At 39.1% G+C, this 16,110-nt stretch overlaps 1 protein-coding gene across 1 annotated transcript in view; it reads right to left on the bottom strand.

Moving 5' to 3' along the window:
• Positions 1-16,110, bottom strand: part of HEPHL1 (hephaestin like 1) — an 82,060-nt gene that overhangs the window by 53,027 nt on the left and 12,923 nt on the right. The window contains exons 2-5 of the mRNA XM_049653761.1: positions 14,037-14,281; positions 6,703-6,915; positions 5,820-5,999; positions 3,029-3,283 (exon numbers count right to left, since the gene is read on the bottom strand). Of these exons, the coding sequence (XP_049509718.1) occupies positions 3,029-3,283; positions 5,820-5,999; positions 6,703-6,915; positions 14,037-14,281 (893 nt within the window). The remainder of the gene's footprint in view (positions 1-3,028; positions 3,284-5,819; positions 6,000-6,702; positions 6,916-14,036; positions 14,282-16,110) is intronic.

The raw sequence follows: 16,110 nt of genomic DNA, 5'->3' as shown, positions 1-16,110 counted from the left end.
ACTATCTAACTATAAGCACATGAAAAAAAAGTTCAACCTTAATAGTAATCAAGCGTCACTCTTGTTCATTTATCAGATTGGTAAAGATTAGAAAAACTAATAATTCTCAGTGTTGGCAGATGAATGGGAGGAGGGGAATCTTCACACACTAAGGGTGAAGAATAAAAGAGAATTTGGCAATGTATGTCCGTCCATAGCTTTAAGAGAGAAATCAAACACTTTTACCCAAGAATTCTAAGTCTAAGAGTTTTCCTAAAGATATGTCAGACAAAGGTGTAATATATCTATAAATTCCTGGTTTTTAGTATAGTTTATAAAAACAAAAAAGGGGGGATTCAAATGTTAAGCATTGGGGTATTGGTTAGGTAAATTGTAATCTCCCTTGAAAGGACACAGGGAGGATATACAATGATGAAGTAGGTCTCTATTGACTGACATGGAAATATATTTGTGTTACATTGATAAGTGGGAAAAGTAAGATAAAAGACAGTGTTAATAGATTAATTTCATTTTATAAATAACATGCATTTATGTATAAAAGTCTAGAAAATAGGGAGAATATTCCTCAAAATGTGATACCGTTATCCTAAGACAGGATTACTGTTACTAAAAATTAAATGTATTTTCTGGAGCACCTGGGTGGCTCAGTCAGTTGAATGCTTGACTCTTGATTTCAGCTCAGGTCATGATCTCCTGGTTTGTGAGATGGAGCCTTGCCTCGGGCTCTGTGCAGACAGCACGGAGCCTCCTGCTTAGGATTTTCTCTCTCCTCTCTCTCTGCCCCTCCCCAACTGTTCTCTCTCTCCCTTTCTCTTTCTCTCTTTCTCCCTCTATCAAAATAAGTAAATAAACTTTTAAAAAATTAAATGTAGGGGCGCCTGGGTGGCTCAGTCGGTTGACCGTCCGACTTCAGCTCGGGTCATGATCTCACAGTCTGTGAGTTCAAGCCCCGCGTCGGGCTCTGTGCTGACAGCTCGGAGCCCGGAGTCTGTTTCAGATTCTGTGTCTCCCTCTCTCTGACCCTCCTCCGTTCATGCTCTGTCTCTCTCTGTCTCAAAAATAAATAAACGTTAAAAAAAATTTTTTAAGATAAATAAAAAATAAAATAAAAAATTAAATGTATTTTCTAATTTTTTACAATAACTTTTTTTTGAGGGTTTGGACAATTTAGAAAATATCAAATTTCAGTAATGTACAAACACCAGCTTATGTCCATAACCACTGGCCAAGCTTAGTAATCTTATTAGTCTCAAATGGCTGCTAATACCTTGATTTTAAAATTAGTTTCTCCCCAGATATAACATTTAAGAATAGGCATCTTGTGGTAAGAACTCTTAATATCTACCTTCTTAGGAAATTTCGAGTACAGTATTGACCATAGTCACCATGCTGTACATTAGGTCTCCAGAACTCATTCATCTTGCAAAACTGAAACTTTGTACTCTTTGAGATCTTAAGTATTCCTAACACACACACACACACACACACACACACACACACAGCTAACTATGCGTGGTCATGGATATATTAACTAGCTTGAGTATGGTGATCAGTTCACAATGTATGCATATATCAAAACACCAAGTTGCACATCTTAAATATATACTATTCCTATGTGTCAATTATACCTCAATGAAACTGAGAGAAAATAAGAATAGCAATCTTGTCTTCATAATCTGTGTCTTCCCAGAACAGTATCTGGCACATACTAACTGATTAATTCTATATTTGTTGAATTGAATTGAATTGGAATAATCCAGCTGACTAATGTTAAAATTAGCTGCTTGAGGCTGACAGCAGCAAGATAAGGTGGACGGGAACAAGAATATGTCATCAAAGCCTGCCCTGGAGAGTCTCATCCCTGTACCTGCTGGTGACTGTGTATAGTTCGTCAATAATTACACATTATTTCTTCTGTGTCTCTTCCATTGACACTTTTTTTTTCTATTCTGTTTTCACTATCTTAGGCCAGACCTTTTCTATGTCATAACTCTATTGTTACCATGCTTGTTAACTAACATCCAGGGGCCAGAATCTCTCCACCAACTCCTTTCTGTGCACAGGTATCATATTTATCTTCTAAATTGCTGCACTGATTATGTCACTGATGTGCCAAAGGATCTGGTAGCACTCCCTGTGGCCTTCCAGACACAGCCTTGCTTCCTTCAGTTTGCCATTCAAAGCTCCTCCCACTGGGCTCTGCCTCCGTGGGCTTCTCTCCTATCACTCCTCTGGCATAAGCCTGTGTTCTAGCTGAATAGAGACCGATTTTATGTGGTCCCAAGGGACCAAGGCTAAGTCATTATCCAGGCATTAAAGTCAAAAAAATATTCTATCATGCACCTATGCTAGGATTTAGCAAGTATCATTGGATCTTGTCTCAGTGTAAGGAAGAACATTCTAACAGAGTGGCCCAGAGATGAAATGGGCTGCTATGATTACTTAAAAGAGAAGTCCCAAAAGAAATTCAAGAATTGGATGGTGGATGGGTCCAGATTATCTATACACTTCTTTCCAATGGTAAAATGTTATCATTTTATGTAGAGTTGCTCATATAGAACATGTATTTTCCTGGTTCGTGTTGCTTCCTCTACTTGGAAAGCCTTCCTCCCCTTCTTCGTCTGTTCAATTCCTGCCCATATTTCAAGACTCAGACTAGAAGCCGACTCCTCAGGAAGTCTCTCTGATTGTTCCAGAGAATTGACTGTTGTGCACAAAGAACCTTTATTTTTCTCCCTCAAAATTTTTTTCATTTTGTAAATGTCTAAGTCTAGCTACTAGACTATAGGCTCCTTGAAAGTCTTACCATTTCTTGCATTCACCTCCCACCTGTCTCACAGAGAGGTGATCACTAAATACCTGGTGACAGGATGGCAAATAAATGAGCATGTGCATTCCTATGTATTCCATATTGAATTAAATGTAATGCAAGAATCTGTCTAGCAGCAGGCACTGAGTGAACACCATTGACTGTGTGGTGCAGTTGTACAACTCTCAGCATCTACACGCTGGTCCTTGTCCTTTTTACCTTGCAGGTGATCACTAACTTGGCAGGTTATCATCCACTTCCCAGGATTCTCGACTATCATTTCCGTTGTCAGGAAAGTGGCTGGGAACAGGTTGACGACATCAGTCCGATGCCCTCTGCTGACGAAGGTGTTACCATAAAAATAGATGGAATGGATGTCGATCTCATTCCCCATCCCGAATAGGTGCCAGGACACCGATTCACCAACACACATATCAGGCTCCGGGAAGTTTCCAAAGAGGTATCCATTGAGGGCTGAAACACAGAAGCACACTGGTGGGAGAGACTCCCCTGTAGAGGCGAGCAGGGCCAGAAACAATGGTAACACATATGCCGGCACAGCTGAAGAGTTAGCACTGGTCATCGGTTGCAAGGTTTTTGTGCAGAAAAGCACGGCTCCTTTCACATAGTCCCAGAAAGGAATGAAAGGTGTTAGGTTTTTCAAGAGAAAAGCACTCAGCAAAAGTGGAGATGAGCACACGTGGAAACAGCCTTGGAGCTGCTATGTGAACACAGCACCCAGGTCAGGAGTAAACGGAGCGCTGCTCAGCCTTTCAGGATGGCTCCGCCATCTCCTGCCGAGATCCTTCCTTTTCATACCTGACTTCCCTGCAGGGCTCTGTTTCCTGAAACTCTGTCTCACTCATTTCACAGCTGTCAGGACCTGGCAGAAAAGCTGGCACCTAGTAGCTACTTAACTTGAGTAACCAAAGCTTGCAACAAGAAGGAAAAGAAAAGGAGCTGACTAGAAGGGACCTATAAGACATGTTACCTTAAAGTTTTGTTACTTTAAAATGAGGGAGAAAAACCAGTGTTTTTACTAGGTCTTGCTGGGGCAGAATCTTACTGATTGAGCTGACACTGGAAGTCCAAGATCCACTCTTTCAAATCATCTGAATGGCAGCAAGGACTTGACCAAGAGCGGAAGAAAACTTGATTCAGGGTTTTAAAGAGTCATAACATCACTTCTTCTTCTTCTTTTTTTTTTAGGAATTTTTTATTTTTTAAGGGTTTATTCATTTATTCTGAGAGAAAGAGAGTGAGGGAGAGAGAGAGAGAGCAAGCAGGGGAGGGGCAGAGAGAGAGAACCCCATGAACTGTGAGATCATGACCTGAGTCACAATCAAGAGTCAGACGCTTAACCGACTGAGCCACCCAGGCGTCCCTCACAACATCACTTCCTAAATTCAAACTGAGTTAAGAAGCAACTGTTACTAAGATAATGATGATTAAGGCAGCACAATTGATTCTGAATAATTTTAGTAAATTTAAATAAATGTTTCAATAAATCTTATATTGGTTAAGCATTTTTTTTGTTGTTTTTTAAATTTTTCTGTTTTCTATCATTGGGTCTCCTTTACCAGCTCGAAGAAGGATTGCTTGTTTACAAACAGCTACTTCTGCACCCAGGATGGATTTTATTTTAAATATAGTCTGTATTTGCTTATGCGGTTCATTCTCTTTTGTTGGACATTTTCATTTGAAAGAGTAAGAATTATGTGGACAGCTGAGTCGTAAACCATCACGGTTAGTAGTTTTCAGCAAGATTTGAGATCATCGCTACCATTTTGTAAGGAATAGGGGTACAAGTTGACTGGACACAGCAATGATTTGAATTTAAGTCTTTGTTTATTCCATCCTTCGTTTCTTTCGCTGCCTCCCTCCTTCTCTCCATTACTTCTTCCTTCCTAAAATATTTGCCCAACATCCACATCACACAAGGTGGCTGAAATACCACTAGGAAGAAAAGAGAGGGTGTGTGATGCAGTGGAAACAGAACAGGGACACTCACACTTCTGCACACTTTGGAATCAAACACAACCAAACTAAAATTTATTTGCTATGGGACTTCTCTCTCAGGTTCTGTCAGGCAACTCTGGCACTAATCACCACTTTGACCTCAGGCAAGTCATTGATGGTCCCTTGACCTCAGTTTCTTCATCTGTAAAATGGGGGAGGTCAGATGGTCTTCAGCTCCTTCCCTCTCTCCTATGATTTTATGACTACATTGATGCTGCCTTGGTTAGGATGACTCTGGGAGACAGATAAGCAAATATGGAGGAAATTTATCAATGAATGACATGGAGAGTTTGTTTACATTGAAGATGTTCTTTCCGTTCACTAGAACTCTCTGGGAAAACAGTGGAATGAGACTATTTAATAATCCCCAAGTCCTAAAATTCTGTATTAAGCCACTGCTCTGCAAAACAGAAATGGGTACGTGTTCTGTCTCAATGGACAGGGTAACTATAGAAATTCATTATTTTCAACAAATACAGGGTCTGGCACATCATGAATGCTCAATAGATGTTGACTGAAAGAATGTCTGGGAAACATAACAGATTCAGCAGTGTGTATTTAAACACAGCATATAGCATAGTTCTTGAACTTGGCAGCCACTCAGAAAATGGTTACTGGATAAATGCAAAAGGTTGCAAACCACAGGATTGTTATATGATGATGATTCATTCTCCTTTCTCCCATCAGTATAAACCTATCCATCCTCTCTAGGCTCACCTCCTGATTCTTTTTAATTAGAACATTAATCCTTCCATTTTCTATATCATAGCTTTGTCATACCCAATTTAGCTTATAACTATCGCTTTCTCCCTTCTCAGATTGTTTTAGGATCTGACATGTATTGTGTTTCATATCACTTTCTAATCACTCTTATCCCTGAGCTATAAATCCTAGAAAACCAGGTTGGACACTTCTGTGTTTTTGCATCCCTCATAGTATCAGATACACAAAAGGCATTTGGTACATACGTGGCAACACGGGAAATACTCACCATGCATTTTGTTACTTCTTTGGAAAACAGCATCGTTTTTGTCAACTGAATCAGGGTCAGTGCAGAAATGTCTGATATTTTCATCAAGGTACCAGCTTTGGTTCTCATCCACCAGAGTAAACATTATAATGAACTCTCGGTCCACATCTGTCCTTGTTCCTGAATATTTATTCAGGATACCTGTCGGGGACATTTAAAAGAGTAGAGAAAAAAGTTCAAAGTGGATTAGATCAAGTTGAGTTTTGTTTCTTGCCAATGGTACCAGGTAAGTGTAAAGGTTCATCAAGATTTACATGTACAGAAGTAACCACAACATGAAAGCAGAAAAGGATTTTAATAGAAATGACAGAGCTGAAGAAAAAAGTCATAAAACAGAAGTCTTCACAACCACAGACTTGAAAATCTTGCTCCTAAAGGGAGTCAGCTTTACTGACAGCAATAGGGAACAAAATCACAAAATGATCAAGCAGTTGAAATAACAAAACAAAAGCACCCATGGTCATTGGGCTACATTTTTCACTTGCCTACGTGTGGTGTCAGGGTGGCCTGAATGGCTCTCAATAGGGAATATCCCTGTTGTTTGAAAAAGAAAAGCATGCAAGTTTCAGAAGGCTATGATGCTTGAAGTCTGAATTATTGTCCCTGCTGTGGCATCAGATTGACCTTCTATGTTAGAAGAATTTCCCGAATCCTACAGAAAGCTTGGAAGAAAAGGCACATTCCATACACAGCAAGGCAGGTGGGCAAAACAAGACCTGAAATTTAGATACACTTTTCAACACCTCTGGGAATAGGCTTCTCTCTCTCTCTCTCTCTCTCTCTCTCTCTCTGTGTGTGTGTGTGTGTGTGTGTGGGTGTGTGTGTTGGAGGGGGCTCTCTTTACCTTCCTTGCACACTAGCAGTGGGCCAATTAACCCAGAGCAGATGTCCTTAGGAGCGTCGATGTGCGAATGGTACACCCAGGTCAGGCAGTTGGCATCCGCTGGAGCAGGGGCATATTCTCCTCTCACTGGCCAGACATAGGTGTAGTTTTTGCCAGGAGGAACCATATCATCATCCTTATTCCTTCCAGATGTTCCATCTGGGTATAGAGCTCCTTCCAAGAAAAGATAAAACGTACTTAAAATACAGAGATCACATGCTATAGCGGACGGGGCCGGAGCTTTGGAATCAAACACATATGAATAAAAATGTATTTCCTGTGGGATTGAGGCAAGTTACTTAAATTCTCAGTGCCTTGGTTTCCTATCAGGAAAGCTAGAATGGGGATATCGACCCCATAGGAATGTGAAAACTAGATGACACAATGTATACAAAGCAACAAAACAAAACCAGACGCTCAATAAATGTTCATAAGGACCCCTTCTGATGGTCCTCTTGTACCAATCAGGAAGATTTGAATCCACTCCATTTAACATCACCTCAAGAAGGAAAGGAGAAAGGGCGGAAGCAATAATGAAATTCTTGGGCACTTATTACTGATTCAGCACTTGTTTGAGGTCTCATAAAAGATAGGAAGGAAGAGTAAGACATTCATCTTTCCTCCAGAGAGCCTACGGTTCTGTTTAGCAGACCAGAATAGGAATCGTTATCATATAGGACAACCGGAGAGTAAAATAGAGTGATGTGTTGAATGAAATTTTGGGCTCAGCTAGGTGGGGGTGGGGGTCTACCACAGAGCGGGTAGGGGCAAATGGGCATGGCATTCCCTTCCTCTGTTATATAAACTAACATGGCACAAGATTTTTCAATGAAGGCAAGTCCACTGCTAAAGCTAGTTTGATAACCACCTGGATAGCAGGTAGGGGCCTGGAAGGATGGGGAGGAACTGGACGGCACTGAGAAGAAGCCTGGAAGGTGAAGGGCCCAGAAGGACATGGGTGCGGACACATTCCAAGTTCATTCTTCATTCTTTCATTTGTTCACCAATTCATTCAACAAACTTGCAATCCTGAACTCGCTGGACTAGGTCAGTTTTCTAAAATGCATTCGCATAAAGAGAATGTGAATAGCCAGAGAATGGCGGAATAGCCAGTGATTAAGTTCACAGCCATTGAAGCTAGACTGCCTGAAAACAAATCTTCTTTCTCTCACTTCTTAGCTGTGATTTAGGCAATTTCCTTCTCTTCTATGAATCTTAGCTTCTTATTTGTAAGAGGATGATAATTCTCCTTATGGCATAGAGTTGTTGAGGCTTACATGACATATGATCTACAAAACATTTATCACAGCCCCTCATATATAGTAAGCATTCAGTAAATATCAGCTATTATTTATTCATAGCACTTGCCCATGTTTTTAATTATACATGGATAATACTGTGTCTGTAATGTTTGATAGATACTTGTCTCTCATGTTAGACTGTAATTCCCATGCAAACCAAGTTTACTTATGCTCATAATTTTATATTCAAGATGTACCTCAGTGCTTGGTATAGTGGGTGCTCAGTATCAAACATCTGTTGAATGAAATAATGAATGAGTGGCATGAGTATACACCATACACCAAAGCCCTGTGAACAAAATGCATGGCTTGGAAGCTTCTGAATTTACTGAAGGTCAGTAGCTGGGGGAGGATGGGAGGGTGGTGGACTTGTCTAGAAACTTCAACTGAGAGCACCCATTTTGCTTTGATTATATGATACAAATCAATATCAGTAAAAATTTTCCCAGAGATTTGTATATTCACAATTTATTTAACGTACTTTCTTTTTGCTTATTATCACTGGGAGGTGTTGATGACTATTATTGAAAGGAGGGGCTAGAGTCCCCAAGCAAATCCTTGGTGTCAGCACTCAAGATGAGGAAGATCATTTGGGATGCAAAATAAACCATGAATATAAAGTAAAAAGTGATTTGGGAGGGGGTAGCTTATTAAGTTGTTCTGAAGGTTATCCCCAGGAAGGGATTTTGATTTGGCAAAGGTTTTGAGCAGTGGTAACATTAACAATATAAGAGTATTTTTAAAACATTCATTTGGTTTTATGCACTTGAGACTGTGTGAGTTTTTAGAAATTATTATATACAAGTTTTCACCCATCAGATTTGAGAATATTGAGGACTGGTGAAGTTGTAGGAGTTAACAGGCCAGCTCATAAACAAATGGTGGAAGTGTAAATGTGCAATTTTTTGGAGGACAACTTGCCAGTTCCCATAGAAAGAAAGAAAGAAAGAAAGAGAGAAAGAGAGACAGAGAGCAAGAGGAAGAAAGAAAGAAAGAAAGAAAGAAAGAAAGAAAGAAAGAAAGAGGAAGGAAGGAAGAAAGAAAGAAAAAGGAAGGAAGGAAAGAAGGAAGGAAGGAAGGAAAGAAGGAAGGAAGGAAGGAAGGAAGGAAGGAAAGCAGAGAGGGAGGAAAGAAGGAATATGAGTATAACCAGCAATTTACTTTTAGGAATTTACCCCTGAAATATCCTTGAAAATGTTTTTGAAAATACACTGGAATAGGGGTGCCTGGGTGGCTCAATTCGTTAAGCATCTGACTTCGGCTCAGGTCATGATCTCTTGGTTTGTGAGCTCAAGCCCTACATTGGGCTCTGTGCTGACAGTTCAGACCCTGGAGCCTGCTTTGGATTCTGTGTCTCCCTCTCCGTCTGCCCCTCCCTTGCTCATGCTCTGTCTCTCTCTTAAAAATAAATGAACATTAAAAAACAAATAAAACTCACTGGAATATATTGTACACTGGAACTGGAATATTCATTGGGGAATGTGCAGGTATCAACCCCAAACGGAAAGCAACCTAAGTAATCGTCAATACCAAACTGGTCCATTCACACAATGGAATATTGCACAAGTGCTAAAAGGATGTCTTTCTATGTGTGATGATATGAGAAACTCTCCAAGATGAAGTGAAAAATGAAAAACAGGAAATACATAGCAGCCTGATAGTATAATCTCTTTTGTACAAATAAACACATAACCACACACATACACACATAACCACACACACACACACAAATATATATATAGAAAATTTTCTAAGATAAATTTATAAGACATTTTAATTTTTTTAATTTAAAAAAAATTTTTACATTTATTTATTTTTGAGAGACAGAGAGAGACAGAGAGAGACTCTGGGGTGGGGTGGGGGGGGGTGTGGGCAGAGAGAGAATGAGACATGGAATCTGAAGCAGGCTCCAGGCTCTGAGCTGTCAGCACAGAGCCCGATGCCGGCCTCAAACTCACAAACCGTGAGATCATGACCTGAGCCCAAGTCAGACACTTAACCAACTGAGCCACCCAGGTGCCCCATAAGACATTTTTAAAAGCGATCATTTTTCAGGTAAGAGACAAGTAGGAGGAATTTTTACTTTTCATACTTCTCTGTACTCTTAAAATTTTCTAACCATGTTCACATACTACTTTTTGTTTAATTTTTTATTTTGAACTCATTTTAGTGGATATGTAGGAAATCAGAATGTAAGATATTTTCCTCTTCTCTATTCTTCTCTGAATTAAAAAGATAAAATTTGTTTGTAAATAGTCCTGATACTTAACTATATTCATATGGAGATCAAGAAAGCACTAGTTAATTCTATTATTAAGTGAGATAACGCATGTAAGAGCTCTAGCATAGGCATTGGCATATTAGTAATTGCTTAATCAATGTTAGTCCCACCTACCTACTTCTTCTGAGTTCATCCTCTACCTCTCCCCAGATGGATATCTTGGAAGCAACAAGTGTGTATTTACTCATTTTTACAGCCCCAGTATCCAGCACTGGGTCTAGTTCACAGTAAACACTAAGTTGAACTGAGCAGGGACTTCAAGACTACCAGGCTTGCAGGGCGCCTGGGTGGCTCAATCAGTTAAATGTCTGACTCTTGATTTTGGCTCAGGTTATGATTTCACAGTTCATGAGTTGGAGCTCCACATCAAGTTCCATGATGACAACAAAAAGTCTGCTTGGGATCCTCTCTTTACCTCTCTCTCTCTGCTCTTCCGTCTTTCTCTCTCTCTCAAAAAAAAATAATAAATAAACTTAAAGAAAAAAAAAAGACTAGCAGGCGTGCAACTATAGCCAAGAGAAAAATTCATTAGAAGAGAGTGAGATAGCTGATCCTCTCCCCCAAAAGTAATCATAAAGTTGAAAGAAATGGAGAAAAATGACCATTTCAGTGCTCTGGAAATCAAATCAAAGTACCCAGCAATGTTTGCACTTGAAAAATTGTTGCACATGTTTATACACATACTCCTGGCTGACTCTAATGCTATGTGCTTGTAAAGAGGAGAAGCAAAGAGCCCAGCAAAAACTAAAATCCAAGGCAGACAAAAACCATCACAACTTTGAATGGGTTTTCTATCCACCCACAATTTCAATGGCAGAGAACTGAAGATTTACTGATGCTTAACCACAACCTCTGTCCAATAACCTTCTGACTTCAAAGCTAAGCAGATGTAGAGGTGACCCTTAGCAACCAGCCTTAAAAATAAATACAAGAAAAAAGAAAGCAGAAATTTTGGTGGCCTCACGCTATAGGGAAGACAGATATCACAAATTTAGTCCAGATAAGTTACTCAATAATAAAGCAAACAAACAGGAAAAACAACCTTGGATGAGGGAGGGATCCCAATCCAGAGTTGCTTCAATATATTCTCAAAAATTTCCAGTTTTCAATAGCAACAACAAAATAAAAGAAACAAGAAAATGTGAGCCATTCTCAGGGGGAAAAGGAGCCAATAGAAACTATCTCTAAGTGCCTCTAGATGTTAAATTTAGCAGATAAAGATTTTAAAGCAGCTATTATAAAAATGTTCAAGCAATTAAAAGAAACTATGTTTAAATAATTAAAGAAAAGTAGGACAAAATGATTCAACAAATGGAAAACATCCTCAAGGAGATAGAAAATTGAAAAGTACAATAAATGATATAAAACATTTACTAGAGGGGCTCAACAACAGATTTAAGATGGCAAAAGAATAAATGAACTGGAAGATAGATCAACAGAATTATCCTGTCTGAAAAAGAGGAGGAGGGAAAGATTGAAGAAAATAAACAGAACCTCAGAGGCCTGTGGATCAACACCAAGTGTATTAACATATGCATAGTAGTAGTCCACCAAAGGAGAAAAGACAGAAAAGAGGACAGGAAAAAAACAAAACAGAACAAAAATAAAACAAAACAACAAAAAACAAAAAACAAACAAACAAAAACCTGTTCTTAAGAAATAATGGCCTGAAGTTTTTCAAATTTGATGAAAAACATTCATCTACACATCAAAGAAGCATAATGAACCACAAGTAGAATAAATACAAAGAATCCATACACAGACACATTGTCGTCAAATTGTTAGGGGAAAAAAAGGCAAAGATGTAACGTTAAAAACAAGAGAAAAATGACTCATCACATACAGGGGAGCATCAACATGATTAACAGTTGACTTCCCATCTGAATATTGGGAGATGAGAAGACAGTGGGAAGACAAACTCAAAGTGTTGGGGTGAGGGGGTGGGAAATGCCAGCTGAGAATACCCTATCCAGCAAACTATCCCTTTAAAAAAAGGAAGGGAAAGTAAAGACGTTCTAGATAAACAAAGACTGAGTTTGTTGCTAGAAGACCTGTCTATCATTTGCTAGAATCTTCAGGACAATATTTAATAATGGTGGTGAGAGCAGACATTCTCACCTTGTTCACAATCTTATGAAGAAAGCATTCAGTATCCCTTCCATTAACCATGATGTTACCTGTGGGTTTTTCTTAGATAACCTTTAACAGGATGAAGAAGTTCCTATCTGTTTCTAGTTGGAAGTTTTTAATTGATAAGTACTAGATTTTGCTAAATGCCTTTCTGCACCTTTTGAGATGATCATATGGTTTTTGTCCTTTATTCTATTAATATGTTGTATTACACTCATTTATTTTTTAGTATTAAACCAACCTTGCAATCACAGGATAAATTCCATTTGGCCATGGTGTATAATTCTCTTTATATGTTGTTGATGTCAGTTTGCTAAAATTTTGTTAAGAATTTTTGTGTCTACATTCATGAGGAAATATTGGTCTGTAGTTTTCTTGTGATGTATGTATCTGGCTTTAGCATCAAGATAATGTTTGCCTCATAGGATGAATTTGGAAGTATTCTTCTGTTTCCTGAAAGATTTTGTAAAGGATTCTCATTATTACTATTATTACAGTATTTGATGGAATTTAGAAATGAAACCATCTGAGCCTGGGTTTTTCTTTGAGGGAAGATTTTTAATTGCTAATTCCATTTCTTTACATTTTGTAGGTCTGTTCAAATTTTTAATTTATTCTTAAGTCAGTTTGGGTAAATTTTGTCTTTCTAGGAAGTTGTCAATTTTATCTAAGTTGTCTAATATTTTGCCATTAGATTGTTTATAATCCTCCTTTACAATCCTTTTAATTTTTGTAAGGTCACAGTGATGGCCTATCTTTCATTCCTGATTTTGGTAATTTGTGCTCTCTTCATCAGGCTAGATAAAGTTTTCTCAATTTTATTAATCTTTTTCAAGGAACCAACTTCTGGCTTAATGTATTTTATATTATTTTTCTGTTTTTTTTTCTTCCATGAATTTCTGCTCCAATCCTTATTATTCCCTTATTTCTGCTAGCTTTAGGTTTTGTTTCCTCTTCCTTTTCTAGCTTCTTAAGGTGGAAGCTTGTGTTATTGGTTTGAGACTTTTCTTTTCTCTTGACATAAGTGATTAAATCTCTAAATTTCCTTTTCAATACTTCTTTAGCTGTATACCATAAATTTTGGTAGGGTTTATCTCTATTTTTATTCACTTCAAAATATTTTACAATCCATCTTGTGATTTATTCTTTGACCTATGGATTATTTAGAAGTATACTGTTTATTTCCAAATATTTGTAAGAATTTGCAAAATTTCTTTTATTGATTGTATCAAATTTAATTCCATCGGAGAATATACTTTGCATTCTATCAGTTCTTTAAAACTTATTTACATTTCTTTTGAGTCTATCGTCTACCCTGAGGAGTGTTCCATATGCTCTTGTGAAGATGCATTCTTTAGTCAGTGGATGAGATGTTCTATAGATGTCCATTAGGTCAAGGTGGTTGATAGTGTTGTCGAAGTCTTCTACATCAGGGGGAACAGATGGAGATGGGGAGAGAGGAGACGGGAAAAGACAAATGAACACGTGTGATCATTGTCTCTTAGATCCCTTTAACTGAAATGGACAGTTCCCTTATTTATGGAATACAGACAAGACACCAATGATACAGGATTGATATTTACCTTCTGAATCTTTGTTGTAGAAAACGCCGTGTGGATGCAAAGAGTATGGTCGGGAAGCAAAGTTCTTTAAATGAATGACAATCACATCACCCACTTCAGCCCTCAAGATAGGGCCCAGGAATCCAAGCCAGGGAGGTTTCGGGATCTCCGTGGAATAGGTCTCATCTGTGTAATGTCTATAGACAGCCTTTTTGTAAAGACTACCTATCCTGTTGGGCCCTCTTTCGAGAAATAAGGTTGCAAGTCTAAAAATAAGAAAGAAAATATTTTATAATTAACATTAAAAGAGAAATCCTCATAGCTTATTTTAACAGTTCATAAAGTACTTGAGTGTATGATTTCTTATATGGTGTTGGACACAACCCTCTAAACTCTGTAGAGATGGTGAGATTATCTTTAAGTTACTTTTGAGGAAACTGAGGCTAGAGACTGACAACCCAAAAGACACAAATAATATTCACAACCAAACTAAACCAAAATGCTCTAAAATCACGCTGTCCACTTGCCCCTTTGGGTTCAACACGTTCCCCTTCAATTTTCTTTTAACAAACACTAAGTATGTATTGACCATGTTCCCAGCACCTTGCTGTGTGCTATGGAGGGATACAAAAGAGTGTATGACCTAATGGAAAAATTAGGTAATGACATACAGCAGTATGTGATTAAGTACCAATTGAGTTGATGGAGTCACACCAGGTCTGAGAGTCTCAGTATTGACTAATGGATTTGTTTGCTTCATTAAGGTTGGGGAAAGCACTATAGATCAAAAAGCCAAAGACACAAGATATTTTCAGGGTTCCGTCCTCATTTCCTCAAAGAGATTACCCAGTGTTTGCATACCAGTGACTCAGATACGAAGCTCCTAAGCAGCTCCTACCACAAAGCTGTCCAGCAGTCTCAGGTATGAATGGTAGCTTTGCCCACCCTGCAGGCTCTTCAGGATGATGGAGCCAGATATCAGCGTGTCAAGCAGCCAGGCATCCAGCCCACCATGGAGCAGCAGATAGGGGTGTAGGTAGATGGAGGAGAGGGTGTCTGGGTCAAGCAGGGGACAGGGATCCAGTGGCTCAAGTCAAAGCAGGAGCAGTGTTCTTTGGTACATCCAGCCCAGCTTTCTTCCCCGGCCTCATTTCCTCATTTCCTCATTGCCTACCTCCCCTGACCTCACACTTCTGCCAGGCCTCACGTTCAGCCTCCTCAAAATGCACTGTATCCTTTCCAGCATTCCAAGACTTGCACACATTCTTTCCCCGCGTCTGGATGCTATTTCCTACTCTCTACCTGTCAAGCACCCTTCCGAATCAGTTGCAACTCTTCCTCCTTTCCCCTTCTGGACACGCACAGTGCTCTGTTCATGCACGAATCACACACTTGCCAAAAACGTGTCACAGTAAGATACGCACATCTCTGGTTTGTGAGCTAATTGAAGACAAAAATCCTTCAAATACCTTTTTTTTATTGTAATGCTTAGTAATTGCCTAAGAAGCGTTGGTGCTTAGTGGCTTTGGAATAAAGAAAAAGAAAAGCCTTGAATTTGCCCCCAGATTGGCAGATTAAAACTGGGATAATTTTGCAAACTACATTTGCAGAAAAGGGTATGTGGCCATACTTGACTTTGAGTATTCTCCAGGCCAGGGATGGCAAATAGGTTTTAACTTGTGCACCAAATCTGATTGATTGGTAGTGACCGCTTAGGGGAAAAAGTCAAGGTTGAGTTCAAGCAGGTGGAAGAATGAACCCCTCGGGATGTGTACCGTGGACGTGGGGTTGGAGGCATACTTGGTTGCTCTCTTTGCTCTACACAGACTGCCAGGTAACGGGATACTTTGGGGTCTTCGGGTGTGGCCTTCTCTACAACCGGATGACAGAATTCTATCACTACTGGCAGAACATACACCGAGTTGTTCTCTCGTAGTAGCAATAGTGAGGGAATGAGCTCCTCATTGTTTGTTTCTCAGGTCCCTTTGCAGCCAAAATACAGAATACATTCTATCCAATAATGGCTGGGTCCAGGGCAGAGTTTGTGGACACCAGAAAATATCCAGTGAATATCTCTGAAATCCAACCTGTGACC

The sequence above is a fragment of the Panthera uncia genome, chromosome D1 (assembly GCF_023721935.1).
Source record: "Panthera uncia isolate 11264 chromosome D1, Puncia_PCG_1.0, whole genome shotgun sequence".
Lineage (NCBI taxonomy): Eukaryota > Metazoa > Chordata > Mammalia > Carnivora > Felidae > Panthera > Panthera uncia.
The sequence above is the reverse complement of the archived record's forward strand: the minus strand, read 5'-3'. Positions and strand labels throughout refer to the sequence as shown.